Here is a 19,395-nt window from a genome sequence, read left to right as displayed (position 1 = left end):
CAGTAGTCAGAAGTCTTGACAGTCTTCCAGTTGCATGGACCAGTGGTGAATTTTGCTGCCTTTGGATGAAGGCTTTGTTTAAATTAAATGGAAACTATTGGGCTTCCCTGGTGGCGCAGTGGTTGAGAGTCCGCCTGCCGATGCAGGGGACACGGGTTCGTGCCCCGGTCCGGGAAGATCCCACATGCCGCGGAGCGGCTGGGCCCGTGAGCCATGGCCGCTGAGCTTGTGCGTCCGGAGCCTGTGCTCCACAACGGGAGAGGCCACAACAGTGAGAGGCCCGCGCACAGCAAAAAAAAAAAAAAAAAATTAAATGGAAACTATTATCTGGGAGGGAATATTCTGTTGACTGAATAACACATCAAGGCTTCATCAATTGTGAATATCGACTTTGGTCACTAGCCATTCACCAGCGGCCAGAGAGAATGATGCAGGAATATCGAATTATTACTGGAAGAGATCTTAAAGACCAACATCCCTGGGAGTGAGGAAATGCTGAACTATAGACTGGAGTTCAGAAAGGGGACGTTAGCTACCAGGAATGAACTTTGCCTTTTAATTTTTTTCCTTTTATAATACTTTGCCTACGCCCTGTTAGCTAGTTTCAAAATATTATTTCACTCAATAACCATAAAAGCAAACTTCTGTTAAGGTAGTTACAAAAAGCTGCTCCTCTGCTCAGCTGGTACCTTCCCACTCTTGCTTACTTTCTTCCTTCTTTAGGGAAGGAGACTTCATCTCAATGCAGGAAATGACCATTTACTGGTACCCGTCAGGGAAGTCTTCCTTTAAGATCCTCCTCTGCACAGTGACACAATTGCAACCTCTCTCTCCAAGATCTTCTCTTCTCAGGGTGTAGAATCAGTAACAGAAGAGAGCGTATAGTGTAGTGAGTAAAATATGGGCATTGCCATTCACATAACTTGTTACTTAACCTCTCTAGACCACATTTTCATCACCCATAAAATGAGATAGTACTACCTCATAGGGTGGTCGTAAGAATAAGCAACACTGTCATTTAAAACACTTCTGGCTGAGCCTACAAGTACTGGGTACAACTAGATACCAGACAGATAACAGCTAGTCTAATGATCTGGTTTATTTCCATTTGAGTTGAAATCCAACTTATTTCTTATGTCTTCGTACTGAAGGAGTTCTGATGGTGGAAAATTTACCTTTATTTTCCACTTTTAGTGTCTTACTGGAAGAGGAAAATTTGAAGATCAGAGACAGGAAATTCATGCTGGGAAGTAACCTGAATCCTCCATCTGGATTGCAGATACTAAAGGGAAATTGATCCTGGGCTTTTTGCATTGCTTCAGTTACATAACTAAAGCCCAGTTCCTTTTTTGATGTTGTATGTTGCTGGTATTTTGGCATTTTTTTCCTTCACAAATGTGATATAGACCACAATAAATTCCCCTGGTAGTGGAAGCCTCAGGTCTGACAGATATGAAGGCAGTTAGGGTATAACCTTCCTTGTTGGATTGAGATGATATGGTAGCAGAAACGATGAAGAAAATTATCTAGTTGTCAAATTGTTACATAGTTTTTTAGCTTTCGTTACCACTCCCCTGAAAACAAAATTAAACAAACAAACAAACATACAAATCCATTTTATAAAATGGGTAGAGAATATAGAGAAAAATCCCTCAAAGACCAACTCTGAAAATTAATTAAAAAAATGTTTTAATCGACATTAAAATACTAGAGTCCCAAGATCAGTTTGCAAATGAGTCCCTTGATTTCATTATTAAGACCAAAAGTGTTTATTTTGACAGAACATAATATGAACGTTAAAATAGTTTTATCTAATCTCTTCATCTGATGACTGACAGCCACACTGTCTGCGAGGCCCAGAGAAATTTCTAAGATTGCAGAGCTGGTGTCTAGTTATTCCTGGAAGGGTGGTGAGGATTTAGGTCTCCAGATGCCAGTCTGGAATATTATGTTTGTACTCTGTGCCTTATAATTAATGGCTTAAAGTACAATAACAATTACAGAAAATATAGTCAGTGAAAACTTGAAAACTTAAAACAATTGTGAATGAACAGCTAGACTCTGTTAGCTACTGACTGACAGCATGGAGGTTTTAAATACTAGATTTAGAAGAAAGAAAGGAAGGACTGAAGGAAAGAAGGAAGGAAGAAAGAAAGAAAGACAGAAAGAGAAAGAAAAGAAAGAAAGAAAGGAAGGAAGAAAGAAAGGAAGGAGGAAAGAGAGAGATAGGGAGGGAGGGAGGAAGAAAGAAAGGAAAATTAGAGTCAAAGAGAAAGAACTAGGACAGGGAATAGAACAGGTACAGGATTTGCACTTTGAGATGGGGCGAGCTGGGGCCATCAGACTTCATTTGTGCCATATATCTCTGCACCTGACACCCATCCCACCTTTGCACTTTTTGTGTTTGAATTCTTCTCCTACTAAGTTGATTACTTTCCAAAAGTAAGTCCTCAGTGGGAATTCTGACTTTCCTTGCGGTGTTCTGTTTTTCAGGAAGGCGTTGTCACAGAGTCTGAGGTGCGATGTGTCGTTCATTGTAAAAACCCTTCCAAGCATCTGGGAAAGTGCTGCCCCACTTGTCCAGGTAACATTCTCAGGAAGGGGAAGGCGGCGAGGCTCCCTGGTACAGTACAACACTGTTGAAATCCCTCTGGGTTCTCACAGGAATGCATGATTTTCCCCACTCCTGCCTGGAATTTTTCTCACTTTACGTCTGTGTACCTAATGGGTTAGGAGAGCAAACTCCTTTTCTTAGAAGTGTCCGGTTGGACTCTGGCGTGTCCGGGATGACTGCAACGTGCTGTAGGTCTTGGCAAGGATGCCTCAGGCTCCGGAGGCCTGCTTTCCACTCCACAGGGCCACAGGTAACGCTTATTTTGGAAGGAAAGGCTGTGGCTTTCGCTTACTTCCAGAAATGTCTTTTTACTGCTTCATATTGCAATACCTTGGCCAGAGCTCGCCTTGGTGATGAGGCGACCAGATGTTTTCTGAACACCGAGAGCTGTGTCCCTAAGATGATTTAGTTAGGGCTTTGCTGGTCTCAGTTTTCGGCGTGGCGCAGTGAGTGGGACCCACTGTCTTTTTAGAGGGTCCCACGGCCTAGCTGACAGCAAAGGGATCTTTCCTTTCCAGTGGGTGGGGTGTTTCCTCTTACTTTTCTGCACAGGATTACAAAGGCCGCCTGCATCTTCTCTTGCCCTTAGGTACCAGCCTGGGGATTTTGAGGTGAGAGATTTTTTTCTGATCCCTTAAGCCTCTGGCCCATGCTCTGCGACAGATGTTCTGCATTTTGGGTTTTACTCTGAGTGCTTTTCCTCACTGGAGGCCATACTCACAACTACTTCTCTTTGCTTTTGAAGTTGATCTCCAAAGGGCCTTCTGTACTGCGAACCTCCCCGGGAATTGGTGAAGGCATCGCCATGGGATGCTTTGTGAAGATAAGCTCTTGGTCTCTTCCCCTCCACACACTCTGCCATGTGCGCAGACCGGGGCCCTTCCAGAGTCCAGCCTTCCCTCATCTTTGAATGACAATAAGGACAGTCTCTCTCCACTACTTCTAACCTTTCTGAGTTCCCTGGACAGTCTTTATTGAGCCAAACTTCCTTTTCACACTGGGATTTCTGTGAAGCTTGTATTATTGGATAAGCTTATGTGAAGGCCAGAAACCAGTTGAAAGTAAAATAATTCTTTCCATAATTCACTTATTTTGTATCTATCACACACAGTTTGCTTGAGTACTTTTCCCCTCTGAATGCACTGAATGCTTTACATCATGTAACCATCCTCTAAAATGCCTAAGGGATCTTTATTATGTTAGCTCACTGATACTCTAGTCTGCACATGAAAATCACCTGGGAAGATTTAAAAAATAAATCTTGATACCCAGGCTGCCTCCCAGACCAATTCCATCAGAATCTCTGAGGGCGACACTCAGGCCTCCCAGAAAATTTCTGTACACAGCCAAGCTTGAGATTGATAACAGAGCAAATTTTATATTCCATAGAGATTTAAAAGGTATCGAAGCTCTTAAGTATTAATTCAGTTCTGTTGAGTAGACTGTTGCTTTATTGATATAGAATCAACTTGGCATATATAATATTCCTTCTCACTTAGGAGATAGTCATATTTTTAGTCTGCCTTTGAAAGTGTGCGTATATAAACAGCAGAGTGAATTTATTTCAGCAGTTGAAGTTATCATATTTGAGCAGTTGCTTCTCTCACTTTGTTTTTGAGTTGCGTTCCGAGGAAGGAAAGGCTGAGCTCCGTGATTGCGTATATTATAATGCTAAGTCCCCACCACCATCCCAGTGAGGGATGAAGTACTGTCTGTAGTTCATCCAGGAAGAAATTTGACTCAGTGAGTATAAGTACCTGCCGAATGCCCAGGAGTGAGTAAGGGCTAAAGGTGGGCTTGGGGTCTGGCCCCTTTTCTTTCTTGGGCCCCATACTGCACTACCTCCCCCTATCCCCACACTGTGATAATTTTTCAACTTGGGTCCAGATGCCCTAGGAGGCAGATCTTTAAAAGTTAGCTTGCCAGTGCTATACACCAGCCCCCTGACACCTGGGCAGGCGCTGTGCCCTTGGTTATGGGGTCAAGAATCAACTTTACTCTCTCTCCTTAATTTCAAAGGCCAACTTTTGGGATGCAAATCAGAAGACTCAGAAGAGGCCACATCCAGAATGCATTATGCTGTGTCTTGGGAAGGAGCCCTCAGCCAAGTCTAGATAGGGACAGTTAAGTGAAGCCTTGGGGTATTATCCTTGTAATTCAGAAGGACTGGCATCTGTCATTGATGATGGAATGGTATTCCACATAATGACAAACACATACAGCTTGTGGTCAGTTTCTTCCTGAAACAGATTTCAGGGCATTTTTGGTTGTCTGCTCCTTCCTTTTCATCTGACTCTTTGCTCAAGGAGGTTGGGTCGTGATGGGAACAGTTTGCGTGCAATTTTCATTTAAAATTTCCTTATTTAAATTGTCAAATGTAGATTGTGCAGTTAACCTGTCTGGCAATCCGTATGACAGAACCAGTGGTGCAAACATATATGAAAGCATTGGAGACCCTTTGTTGGAAGTGTCCTCTGAAAAGAGACGACTGGGCACCTGCCATTATTAATGGTGCTGAGATAGAGCCACTGGGAGGGTCCCAAGCTTAGCAAGTCTCCCTGCATCAAAGGGAATAGCAGGAGGTAGCTGATGACTGACTGGCTCTGGGTGTGGGCATCAGAAAGACCTTAAAGCCACAGTTCACTCAGCCATTCAGCTTCAGTAGCATTTGTCCCCGTGTCTTTCAGTTGAACAAAGGGCTCCATATCTAGCTTTAAAATGAATACGTCTAGTGGCCAGGTCGGGTGGTTATGGGCAATGCTCATATGTTCAGATGTTCCCTTTGTCAGGAACCAGCTGCTTTGAGAGTTTGGTGGGTTCTGTTGATGACTTCATTGGACAGGCCTTGAACACCTACTCTCAGGGACATGAGTCAGTCTTTCACAAGAGCCCCTTTTGCTGAGTTTCACCCATTGGAAGTGCTGCTTCCAGCACTGTCTGCTATGTGGAAAGTGACCTCAGCTATTCTGGCAAAGTACCTCGTGATGACAGTCCTGAGGGAAGTGGATTTGCCATTAGCTGACGGTCCTCCCGTGGCCCATGTGACACAGGGTTGCTGGCCAGCCTGTGCTTCCAGTCGCCTGTGAGATCACTTGAGAATACAGCAGGGACCTGGTCGTCTTTCTGAATAGGAGGCACCTCCTGGGCTTTTGATCCTATATTTAGCCAAGCTTAGTGGGGGCATCTTAGGCCCTTTAGCAGCACGTAGGGTGGGGCTGAGAACCTGTGTGGCACCTCCAGCCTTGCCTCTGTCCTTTCTTCTCTTGGTGCCTGCCCCTCTGTATGGTACGGCCAGTGGGTCAGAGCTGAGTTCACATCCCAGCTCTGCCACCTGCCCAGCTGAGTGAGTTGCTTTCTCTCTCTAGGCCACGTTTTCCTCATCTGTGGGGACAGTGATAAGAGTTTGTGCTTTGTAGGCTCACTGAAGATGGAGTGAGATCAGGGGTGTGAAGGGTCTGATAGAGGCTGGGGGCACTTCTGCCGCTCCAAGTGGCAGCTCTTCGTGTCATTTGCTCCTTGACTTCGTGTCATTTGCTCCATGACTTCTGTTGCTTGACCTTCTCTTTGCCTCTTCTTACCCCTGTGGGATTTGGTTCCCTGGCTGTGGTTAGGGTAGTCCTGGTGAGCTCCTCAGGCTCTGCAGGGCTCAGAACCCTGCACTGATGCTGCTTAGGCTGACCTGGCTTCCAACGTCTTACTTGCTTTCTAGTATCTTCGGGTTTCTGGACCCATGTCAATCTTTGGTATTCCATATATATATATATATATATATATATATATATATAATTTTATATCTATATTATATCTATCTATCTACCTATCTGTCTATCATTTTACCATGAAGCATTCTTGTTCTCTGGTTGAAGAGGACACTGTGCTAGGCGGGGGTGAAGGTGGGGATGGATGTGCAGTGGATAGAAGGATAGCGTCAAGCTGATTCAAGGTGCTGCCCTAAATCGAAATTCTTCTTTGCTTTCTAGGCTGTGTGTTTGAGGGGGTGCAGTACCGAGAAGGGGAGGAATTTCAGCCAGAAGGAGACAAATGTATGAAGTGTTCCTGTGTTGTAAGTACTGCCCTGGATGTTCCAAGGGCGTTCCTTCTGGTTAATTGTGGCTGGGACTCACCAAGAGCAGCCCTAGGTCTCCTTATGGTCTCTCCTCCTCTCCCTCCTGATGTGGAACCAAGGGAAAGGCTCATCACTCTAAGGCGGGGTTCTCAGCCTTGGCGGTGTTAACTTTCTGGGCTGGGTAGTTCTTTGTGGTGTCAGCTGCCCTGCGAATTGTAGGATGTTTAGCAGCATCCCTGGCCTGTACCATTGGAGTTTAGGAGCACTCCTCCCCTCAGTTGGGACAAGCAACAATGTCTGCCGACATTGTCATGTGTGTCTTGGAAGACTGATTGACAGCCACTGGTCTAAAGAGTGAGGGAGAGAGGCTGATTCCCTCCACCTATATTCTTTTTTGGGAAGACACGGATTCTCTGTTCTTTGGGCCCGAGAAGCTTCTTGCTTAGGCAGCTGTTGAGTTCTTTAGTGCAGTCAAATGGGAAGCAGATGGAGAGAAATGCAGCTTGCTTCGGAGAGAAGCTGATCTGAGGATTGGTCAATTATGTTGAGGGGGACGGACGGGAGGAAATGCCTCTAAACCATGGATTCAGGGCGGAGAAGGGATTAGTGAGACAAAACTAGAGACTTGCCTTTCTAGGCATTGTTGATTTGTAATTCATATGCTAAGGATATCTTCAGAGTGCTTGGGAATGCAAAAAGGAATTTGGGGTAATAATTTTAATTTTATAATTTTAAAGAGATCTTTTCTATTAACGTCTTTTAAATTTGGAGTAAACTCATTGGTGGTGATGGTGATGACGGTGATGATAGGGAATCTAGTCTTAAACTGCTGCTCCAAGCTATTTACAGTAGGGAGTTAGTACAACCATATATTTTTTAAGCTTTTAATCTTTTGTAATAAAGAACATACAGTACTCATCTCAGAATATTAAAAAAATACATAGGGAACTTCAGCATCCTAATTTCACCAAAGCAGAATCATATGTGGATCATCATAAATCATAGTATTTGTCATTTCTCTACATGTCTTTTCCAAAATATTTCCCCCATCCTATAGCACATATGCATACACAACCTAGAGGGTCCACATTAAAGTAAACATGACCAAGGGTGATGGTTTTTGCAAGGGGAAGGAAGAAAGCAAGGAGGGGAGGGAAGGAGAGAGGGAAAGAGAGAGAGGATATTTATATCTATATCTGTATCTATCTATAGTCACATACTCAAATGCACTCAAGGTATTCAGATTCCGTGTGTTTTTAAACACACTGCGCGCTGATCGAAACACACTGGAGGGCCAAGTTCAGGCCCCTGCAAGTCCTGCTTTCATTTTCAACTGAAGAAAGAAAAATCCAAAGGTGTGGTTGCTTGCCCAAGCTTTCCTGCTTCGTGAGTTCCTCCAGACCTATATTCTACATTATTTTCTATATCCCTATATTCTAATCTCCTACATTCCTATATTCCTAATCCTCTATTCTTTCTAGTTCTCCACGTTGCCACCATCAGCACGTAAGGGGCAGCTAATGGTGTTGACTGTGTCCCTGACGTCAGTCTGTGAGTTACTAGCACAGGGAGAAGGGACTGTGGAGCTCTTGCTTGGGGACAGGACATTTGCGAGTTGGCTTGGGTATCGGGAGGGTCATAAGAGCAGTTTTTCTTTTTGTGAATACAAAAATTTGAGGCCTAAGCTTTCTTTTTTGCAGCTTGTTATTAATATAAATTGGTTTTTAATATGCTTTTATTTTGCGATCTTTTGATGTAGTACACTCATAAAAGAGATAATGTTTTAGCAGCAAATGGCCCTGTCCTGAGAGTGGCAACGGGGCAGATGTTTGTTTAGAAGGCAATATTGCAAATGTGCGGTCTGGCTCTGGCCCTGTGAGGCTTGGAGTGCGTGAGAGTGTGAGGAGGTGGGTGGGTAGCAACAGTGGGCTACAACATATATGTGTATGTATATGTGTACATATATGTGCACACAAACACGGACACCAGTATTTTTATATCTCTGAATATGAATGTGTATAGGTACATACACAGACATCAGTATTTTTATATCTCTGAATATGAATGTGTATAGGTACATACATGTACCCGTTTAGGTATACGCACGTCTGTAGAACACTGGATCACTAGCTTTTCCCTGAACCCATTACTTTCTTATGCCTCCTCTTCTTTGCTCATGCCACTGCCCCTGTCTGGAATCCCCTTTCCTCCTTCACCTGGTCAGTGCTTGGCCTTTCAAAGTCAGTTATCACCACCCATAGTAACTCCCTGACCACCCCATCCCTCCAGGCAGAAGCAGCAACTGTTTTCTCATTTGTATTCCTGAGGCTCATGGCTCTCACTGGCTGGCTTACGTGCCATCTTTCCCTCACATGCACACGCAGCACACACGCACACACACACTTCCAGGTGAGCACTTGCCCCATTGTAGCACGGCTACTGGATTATTTTCCTGTTCTGTGTTAGACTGTGTACTCCATCAGGGAGGGAGGCACGTCTTCTTACACTCATCTGCTCACCTCTGTGCTCAGCACTGTGGGCGCTCAGCAATGCTAGCTAGCACTCTTCTCTTGCTTTCGTATCTCTGTCTTGTGATGGAGTACCCTAAAGCCAGTAATCTCTTTCCTTCCAAACTGTGACAATTCTGCCCTTTAAAGCTGGCCAGCTCCTTCTTGCCCTTCTTGCCTGGGAGAATAGTTACTGTTAGATAGATAGTCCATTCTCATTAGGTTACTGTTTGCCTTGGAGCATACCCCATGGAGTCATGATGTGTAAAGCATCTCTAGTGTATATTACCCACCTCTGATGGATGAACTGCCAACTCTTCAAGGTAACCCCCTCTCAAGTAGATATTATATACACCATGAAAATTGTATTGTACCTCTAGCCCCCTTTGTTACACTCTCTAAATTTGTGAAAATCTGTCTACCCATGTTTTTGGGATGCGGTGACACAGGCAGACCACCAGAAAGACACTTCATCTGATTGAGATGGATTCCTTGGATGATGGAACAAATGCCTTACACATGATTTTACATCCTTGCTTTAGGTCAGGGTAGTATATACAGCATTCCAGGCAGTTCAGAACATGCTAATGTTTGGAGATTATCTGGAGAGGATTTCACAACCACTCGCTCTTACCCGTTACAGAAGCAGAGCTTCTCTGAGTCTTAGGTGAGAGTAACATCATAATTCACATAGAAAATGCGGTGCTTCACTATCACTTGTCAAACTGTATCATCCCCATTTACCTATTATAAATAATGACAGAGTCAAGAGAATGAATTCTCCGTAGAGCTGGTACTAATCAGGGTGGCGAACACTTGAGTTCCTTTAGCTGTTCCTTAGAGGTGTCTGAGTCATAGCAGAGTGCATTCCTCATGTCATGTGTTCAGTGTGAATGAGTCCTGTGTTCATTTTAAAAACGAAAGAAGATGCTTTTTCCTATGGCAGAAGCAAAGAAGAGTTTATAAAGTATATCGAGCAATTGGTTAAAAGCACTCGGCTGCTTCTACCTCGTTTAAGCTTGCGCTTGTATGACCTGCCTAACTGAACAGCAAACAGTTCTCTGTGCCTTTGTTCATCAAATTTTCAGGGAACAGGCTGGTGGCAGTTGGCACAGACGTTTCTGGAAAAGCCAATGTCTTCAGGCTTGTAAGGCTAAAGACCAAAGTGCCAACGAGAGGTGTTTGTGTTCTCTTTTACCAAACTATTTTAAGAACCCTGTGGGCTCCACATCCTTGGAAATCGCTTACTGAAGGCAGGGAAGCCCACAGAGGCATAGGACACTCTAAAAAGAGTGCCAAGTCCTCAGTCTGCAAAACCAGCCAAATTAACCGGCCAAGATCACTTTTGCTGACAAAGGCTTATTCAGTTCTGAGGATTTTTACTAATAAACATGGCATGTTAATGGGCTGTCTGTGATGAAGAAGCTGTACTTTATTGGCTCTTAGAACCCCTGAAGTCCATAAACACCTTTGCTCTCACATATACTTTAGATACTGCAAAGTGCTGTCTCCCAGGGAAAATGAAACTCCTAGCAAGGTCACTTGGAGAGAACAAAGGAAATGCAGATCTTCATGGTTCCCATTCCTCTTAGACCAGATTCCTTAAGATGCTCTGCACAGCCTGGTGTGGTCCCGACCTCTGCCAAACTCTCTGGCCTCATCACTGACCCTCCCTCGTTCTCTCTGCTCTGGCCTCTGGGCAGATCTTCCGGATCCTTGCTACACAAAGCGTGCACCCAACCAGCAGTGTTGGCCTCACCAGAGAGCTTGTTGGAAATGCAGAAGCTTGGGCCCTACCCCAGACCCAGAATTGAAATCTACAGTTTAGGGAGATTTCTAGAAGATTCCTTTAACAAATAAAGTTTGAGGAGCCCTGGTCTAATATCTCATGGCCTTTACCTAGACCGCTTTTTCTTTCTTCTCTCCTTTTTGCTCCATCGTCTGGTGCCGCATACCTAGGTAACGCCCGCTCATCCTGCACTTGGAAGCTCAAACATTCCATCTTTCCAGAAGCTTGTTCTGGCCCCCAAGACCAGATCAGGTCCCGTTGCTAAACCCTTTAGAGCAACCCATACTTTACTTCCTAAACATTTAAAATGATTTGTAATTACGTATATGTGTGTGTGATGATTTTATTTAACTCTGTGAGGGTAAAATGGTAACTTTTGTATCTTCAGTGCTTGGTGCCTAATGGATCTTCATAATAATTGCTGAATTCAGGAACGAATGAATGCTGACTTTGATTTCCCTTTCTTTCCCCACTGCCTCTCTCTCCCCTCTGCTGCGATATCTCCCCCCTGCACATTTCGTCTTTTCTATTTCTGAAGGGAAGATGGGTTTATGTTCAGCCGCTGTAGTACTTAATATAAATTGCTTTGAACGGAATGTGGATGACTTCCCTGAGGATGTCTTGTTTGAAAAGTGTTGTCTAAGCCTCAAAGATTCACACTCCTCATGGCAGCAGGAGGATGCAGTGGCCGGAAGCACCTGCCAGTGACGGGGGCCACTCGCTGTGGCCGAGCTTTGAAAAGAGACTGTAATTCTCTACTCTCAGAGTTGACCTTGCCCTGAAATATGGGGAGATGTGTCCTACCTCTCCCTGCTCCAGTCTGTCCAGCTTCCCTGTAATAGGACACAGTGGGACAGCTCGTCATTTCTGTGGTCACATAATGCCGGGGCAATCCAAGTTACATGTTACCAGCCACACCGCTGCTCCTCTGACATGGGAACTTGGGACCCTCCATGCCTGAATCCTCTCACACGGCCTCTGCCTTACTTTCGGTAATTTGTGCAATTTGGCGCATTTTAGTGATAGACTGTCATTATATCTTCCCTGTCCATGGGGAGAAATTTGGCCACATCCGGGCAATAAATTGGAGAACTGAGCAATTATCCAGTGAATTAGATCAATGTGGGCAGTTTTTCTAAGCAGTGTGGGCCAAAAACCTTCAGAGTAGTTTCCAAAACTAGTCTGAAATATTGATGTAATTGCTGCAGTGTTCCATTTTGCACTGTGGTTGTACCATCACTCTGAGGACAAAAAGGTCTTGGTTTTGAACAGTCAATTGAAAAAAAAAAAAAGGGCTTTTACTTAAGGGCTGGATAGCACTTGGCCACTAGGAGGGATCTCCAACTTGATTAGAGAAGTGGCTGGTGCTCTGACGGTGTTTGGTTAGACCATGAGGTCCGGAACCTTGGGGTTTTATGTTAGGATGAATCTGAGCAATTGTGATTTCTCTGTCAGCCTTCTATTGGAGGGTCTACTGCAATGCCATTCCCTTCAGGGTGACTCCATAAATGTACAGCTGTTTGTTATAGGGGTGTCAAATTCTTGCTTCTTGAACATAGCACCAAAAGAAGGCAAAGCTGACTTTATTGCTTACTGTGGTCATCGATGATTACCTTGGTGGAGCCTTAAAATAATATCTTGGAAGGAAGAGGACAAAGGTAGGATATTTGTGAGGTTCTTTGTGGGGGTCTGGATTAAGGTGAGTTTTTAATGTAAGGACTTGATTTGGATTGGGCAATTTTCATGATATACTAGTTTAGAATTGGTGGAAACTAACGAGGTGGGAGCTTCAAGGCTTGTCCTAAAGCCTTCATGAGTCTGGTTGAGTTATCTGTGTTACTAGTTGAGTACTTTCAGTAAGTTTCTGAAATCAACAGGAGGCTTAACTTTTTGATGTTAAAAATATTGGGAATAACTGTTGTATATTTTAAATCCCGTTTCAGCCCTGTCTCATGTATTTTCAGGCCAAACCCTGAATTTTAATCCCCATATATATCTTTATTTTTTGTGGCTTCTAAGGTTCCTTATGCTTATTTCTTTATATAGTTTATAGTTGAAGCATCCTGTAAAGTTATTTTTCTGCATAGGGAGCCACCATCTGAAAAATGAGCCTAATAGGGAAAAAGTTGGAAAGGAAATTTCATGTATGACATTTGAGCATATATAGGAAAACACACAGTTTGAAAAGAGATCAACAAATGATTTATTTATAGAGGAATTAACTGATAATAGTAGCTGCTTTTACTGAGTGTATACTCTGTGCCAGATACATACAGTGCTTTAATGTTAATTTTCAAGATTGTCCTGTAACCTAGGTGGCGTTAGCCCCATTTTTTTTTTTTTTTGACGAAGAAACTGAGATTTGAGAATTTTAATAGCTTGCCTGAGGTCAAAAAGTTAATAAGAATTGAAATCCTGAACTGCCTGAGTATAAAGTCACATGTCATTCCTATCCCATCTACCCTCCCCCTGCCACCAACCAGTATCATTTTGAGATACTATGTATGGTTGTTTGTAGACATTTGAAAGTGGGGCATGCCATTTGAATCTATGGAATGAAGAGCAACCAGATATTTCGAGGGAGTAATAATGGTGATGTGAGCATCTACAAAGAACTCCAATTTTGGTGCAAGGGATATTAATACAATGCAAATGTGAATTACATTTCCTTTCTCTGAAGTTCACAAGTCTCAGCAAGTTTAAACCCATACCAGATTCCAGCCTTGGGCCTTCAGCCTAAGTATATGTGACAATGATGGCAGAGTGAATGATGAACACGTATCTGTTACCCTCACACCAGTTGGAGAATGGAGACACTGTGATCTATAGTGTGCATCTCTTTGCCAAGAAATTATGACTGTACAAAGAGAATGTGATAGTTGCTGGGATAGAGCCATGCTCAGTGCTTCCGCTTCCAAAGGTGGATAGAAATAAATGTTAATCTGGTGGGGCCTGTCTATTCCTTGTAATAGTCACTGATGGAGTTGAAGCATCAATCTCTTTGGAGATTATATAGAGGAATTGGGTTCAGCTAGACATGAGCTTCAGTAGTTCTGTGAATGTAAATTCATCCTCCTAGTAGAATAGAGGGGCAACTGTGTAATTGCTTTTGAGCAGTTGCTTTCTCCTGTCCATCTAAGAAGCAGATACATTTAGAAATTTGAGTGAAGTTTGGAATGGGTATTGAGAGTTGGTAGAAAAACAAGCTCCATGGATTAAATCTCATCTCATCGTATCTTTGCAAAGATCATTCCTTGGAATTTTTTCCTCTTGCTTTTACTCTCCAAGGTCTGTCACATGATGAACCCCTTTCATCTCCTAAAAGTCCCAGGAAAAATACCGATTTTACTAAAGACTGAAGAACTTTCCAACCATTCATTCTTCCATCTTTTCATCCATCACTTGTCTTCAGAGCCAGCCAGTTATTTTTTAATTTAACAGTGATTGAGTGTCTGCTGTGTGTTAGATAGTGTATTAGGTATTGAGTGCTCAAAGATGAAGGGGATTTCACTTTTTCTTTCCAGACAATTACAATCTATTGACTTGGGTGTATTTATTAAAAATAAGCCCAAATCAAACCATCCTGTAACATTTTTTGTGTGTGTGCCCAGTATGTGATAATGTGCCAACTATATGCTATATGATATTATAAAAAGTCCAAGTGTATTGAAAAATAGAAATAATTGTACAACTCAAAGGAAACCACTGTTAATATGATTTGATATATTTCCTTCCAACCCTTTTTTTTTCCATATTTACATATAGTAATATAACTAGGTAGGATCACCTTCTGTATGCAGTTTTGCATTCTGGTTATTTTCATTTAACATATTGTGAACATATCTCTGTTTCATTAAAAAGTCATTGAGGGCTTCCCTGGTGGCGCAGTGGTTGAGAGTCCGCCTGCCGATACAGGGGACACGGGTTCGTGCCCCTGTCCAGGAAGATCCCACATGCCACGGAGCGGTTGGGTTCGTGAGCCATGGCTGCTGAGCCTGCGCGTCCGGAGCCTGTGCTCCGCAACGGGAGAGGCCACAACAGTGAGAGGCCTGCGTATCTCACACACACACACACACACACACACACACACACAAAAGTCATTGAAAAATAACTTTTATTAGCTGCATAATATTTCATCAGTATACTATGATTTATTTAATGGTTTTTGTGGAATTAAAAATGAACCTTGTTTTCAGTTTGCGCTATTATGAATAGTATAACAAACATCTTCGAAAATTAATCTTTCCTTGTTTATCTGATTATTTCCTTGGACTAAACTCATAGATGTATAATTGGTGGGTCAAGGATACAAACATTTTAAGGTGTATGCGTGTGTGTGTGTGTTGCTAAAATACCTCATATAAGTCATGTCCTAATGTCCTCTCCAGCAGTACGTAGGTGTATATCTTCCTGCACCAAAACTGTTTTTCCATTTGAGAATCTTGTTTTCATTAACGCTTTCTTCTGAAATTGAGCGTCTTTCATGTTTATTAGCCAACTGTGTTTCTTCTGTAAATTGTGCGTTTTTCTCATTTTTCTGTTCAGTGGTTAAAGTTCTATCGCAGTCTGTGTATGAAGGATAATAACCTTCTGCTGTTTACGTTAAGGTGTGTTTTTAAAAAATGCTGAAAAAAGTGCCGTGTGTGCAGTGTGATCTTAGTGTGTATGTGGCACGTTGGATAATGACAGAGTTTGCTGAAATCCCATGTCTTCTTCCAATCTTTTCTCCTCAAATCTCGATCCAGACATATTAACTAAGAAAAAAGTGAGTCAACACTGTCAGCTCCTCAGTTTAATTGGTCCAAGACTTTTCTTTGCTTACGCTCCTCTCTTCCTATCTCTGACTCCTTCGTTGTGAGACGGTGACTTGGACCTGCCTCCACACTAAAGGGAAATTACTCTTTGAGTTTCTACAGTGGCTCTTCCCTGCCTGTGGCCCTGTAGCCTCCCACCTCTCTGTCTTCTCAGGCATCCCTTTCTCTCTTGGCTCAGAGTGCGAGGGCCCCTCCTGCTTTCCAGTCCTGATCTTCCACTGGGGCTCTTGCGCCCATCCCTTCCTACCTGTCCTCCTTCTGCGTTCTGGATGTTCAGTTTCTTGTGGCCAGGCATCATGTCCTCACATCTTTGAGGACAGTGTCTTGCACGTAGGAAACAGTAAATATTTGACCCAATGACTAGTCTTACTCTCTCTGATTTGAGTATCCATGTTCTGGAAAATGAGTTCTATGATCTAGAACTTTGTACCTTCCTACCTGGGTCTTCATTTCTATTTTGAAGACAGTACATTCAGTATTCACTTACTTTCTTTCAATGATCATGGTGACGTGAAGGATTTATGATAAAGCTAAAGAGGAAGAGACTCCAACCCAAAGCATTTTTAAAGGAACCGGTGAGGAGACTTCACAGTAGCTGTGTGAAGAGGCTGGGGCATGGGGGTGGTGTGAGCTCTGACTCCTCAAGGCCTCACGGGATGACAGCAAGTCTAAGAATGCGTCTTTTTGCGGCGTAGGAGGAAGAGAAAGGAAACATTAGTGAATGTTAAAGGAATAGCCTATTTTTTTTGAATTTTATTTATTTATTTTTATACAACAGGTTCTTATTGGTTATCTATTTTATACATATTAGTGTATGTATGTCAATCCCAACCTCCCAATTCATCCCACTACCCCTACCAACCCGCCGCTTTCCCCCCACAGTGTCCATACGTTTGTTCTGTACAAGAAATATTCCATTTTGTCAGTAAAATAGAATAAAATGTGAGTGTTACAGTATCTTAGAATATTTCCTGAACTTTTTCGTCTTTTTGTCCATTATTACCTAGAGAAATTAATTAAAAAAAAAACTGGTATCTATGGGTCTGCTACTGTCTTTGTCCCTTTCCTTGTTTCTGCTTCATAGTTCCCCCCCACCCCCTTTACTCTTCCATCCCTTGTCCTTTCCCTCATGCTTCCATTTTCCCTGTCATTTCCCGTCCTCCTTAAGCTGCCCCTCTTCCATTCCCATCAGTATTTCGATACAGCAGCCTGTTTTAGTAAAGTAGCATAATTCATTTTCATTGCTAGCTTGGTCTCTCCTCAAATAACCGTCACAGAGTTCTGTACTGCTAGATATTCACAAAATATCCTTTGAATGAATTGATTGCACATTTTGGCACCTTTTAGATGTCATTCGAATGTTCAGTTTGGAGGGTGGCAGTGCTTTTGTGGTCCTGTGAATGGCTTCAATTACCACCATTCCCTTTGAGTGGAATTTTAAATGGTACCACTTGTTTAGTGTAAGCAGCAACGTATTTACATCACAGGCAGCACGGTCCTCCCAAAGATAGGAGGATGCCCGACCACAAACACACAGGGGAAGAATGGGAATGCATACATTCGACCTTGTCTTCTAAAGCCCATCTCTGAGCCTACACTGAGTCACAGCAGTGAATCATCCTTTCTAAACCCACCTAAGTTCTCTAGCTGTGGTTCAGAAGAGCCAGCTGGAAATATATATCAAGCAGACTTTGCTCTTTGGAAAGGGGACAGGCTTCCAGGATCAGGGTGAACCTACTGTGTAAGGAGCACCATGAAATGTACAAACAACCTGGACTTACATCGAGTGTCAAACGCATCTATCACATAATTCTATGTGCTTCTTTTTGCTCTAGTGCCTTTCTTCTGTTCGCCGTGATACACGTAACAGAATCAGATAATGTGATCATGATTAACAGTATTATGTTCCAGATGTTCTGTGCGAGGACTTTGGAAACCTCTGAATATTGCTGGAGTTAAACAAAAGAAAAAAAAACCCTATACTCACAGTGAATAAAAAGAAAGGCCATAGTTTGTCCATGACGTTCTTTTAGTGGGAGGGAAAGGTACCAGTTTCATTTTTGGTCAGAGTAAATTTATAATGTAGTCAAACATCAATAAAATCAGTTATTCATTATGAAGGAGTATCCTGGGCTTATACTTTAAGCACTAAAATTCAATAATAGAAGTTACATTTTAATTTCAAAATGAGTATGAAAAATTACCCTCACCACATCATTAATACTGATCCATATCTTAATTTTTTTCATGCCTTAATTTGACAAAATGAGTTTTTCATACACTTACACATTTTTGTTGTGGAGCTGTGTTGATGCTAGGGTGCTTTTTCCTCACTGATCCGGGTTGAGGAATGTGATTGGTAGGTGACAGGAGTGACTGGTCTTGACAGTGGTGGGAAATATGTTTCTTTTCAGTTTCAAGTTCAAGAGAAGGAAAGGGAGGGAACTCCTGAGAATTTTTGGTTTTGTTATTAGGTTTTCAGTATCCATAATATTCATAAACAATGGACACAGCTGTCTTTAATAACTCAGCCCGCTAAGTGCCAGAAAAACATCAGGCTGGAAGAGGGTTTTTTCCAACACAAAAATGTTCGTATATTGAAGGAAGATTTTGTTTATAATCAAACTGGATGTTGACCCTAAACTTCTATCTTTAAGTAAAATCGTTTGACCAAGCACTAGGAAAAGTGCAATGAAGTTTTTGGTATTTTTTTAAAGTTTTGCTTTTGCTACTACACTATATTGTTCTGAGTGGTTTTAGGCATGCAGATGGGTTCTATATCCCCTAGGGGGCATTGTTGTGGGCCAAAGGCCACCGGTCTTGGTGTGAGGAGACCTGGGGTGCTGCCCTGTTTCTGTCACTGGCTTGTTACGTGACCTGGAATCTCCCCAGTAACCTGAGACTCAGTTTCCCCATAAGTAAAACAAGGACTTCTTAGAGCCTTCCCAGTTCTATAATTTCATAATTACCCAACTCAGAAAAGGCCTTTATTTTCCCAGGAAGCAAGTTATAGGACAGACTTGAAATACCAGTTAATAGAAATTATTTTTTTCTAATATACTAATAGATTATCATCACCACATTTTAAAATTTACTTCTTTAAAAAATTAATTTTTAATTAATACACAGTAAAATTCACCCTTTGGCATACCTATCTATGAGTTTTGACAAATGCACAATGATGAACATTTTTAAATGGTTAATATTATTATAAATTACATAAAAAATGCAAAAAGTCTTTACCTATTATTCTAGCTATGCCACAACTTATTAAAAAACTATGAAGAGAAGCTATTTTTGACTCTTTGACCGTAAAGCTTCTCTGCACTATTAAGACATGTCTGGTGCCTCCAAAATGTCTATAGAACGAGGAGCAAGAGACTCTCATCCATTTTGGATCACATGAAGTTCTTTGCTCCTGAAATGGACTTGCGGGTTTTGATTATAGAACAATGATTAGAAGCAGAGGAATCTTTTCTTTTTCACCCCAAGGCAAGGGTAAGGCGGTAAACTCAGCTGGCAGTAAGAGTCAGGAAGAGAACTCCAGCTGCAGGGTTCCTCACTTACGTTGATGAATGGGTCGGGCTTAGTGTGTCTGCAATTAT

At 42.4% G+C, this 19,395-nt stretch overlaps 1 protein-coding gene across 3 annotated transcripts in view; it reads left to right on the top strand.

The window, feature by feature from the left end:
* The window catches only part of BMPER (BMP binding endothelial regulator), a 262,469-nt gene that overhangs the window by 69,904 nt on the left and 173,170 nt on the right, over nucleotides 1–19,395 (top strand). For all 3 annotated transcript variants that reach the window (XM_049714462.1, XM_004269912.3, XM_033428300.2), the window contains exons 5-6: nucleotides 2,494–2,584; nucleotides 6,595–6,677. In XM_049714462.1, the coding sequence (XP_049570419.1) occupies nucleotides 2,494–2,584; nucleotides 6,595–6,677 (174 nt within the window). The remainder of the gene's footprint in view (nucleotides 1–2,493; nucleotides 2,585–6,594; nucleotides 6,678–19,395) is intronic.

Source organism: Orcinus orca, chromosome 9 (genome assembly GCF_937001465.1).
Source record: "Orcinus orca chromosome 9, mOrcOrc1.1, whole genome shotgun sequence".
Taxonomy (NCBI): domain Eukaryota; kingdom Metazoa; phylum Chordata; class Mammalia; order Artiodactyla; family Delphinidae; genus Orcinus; species Orcinus orca.
This window is presented reverse-complemented; position numbering and strand designations above follow the sequence as displayed.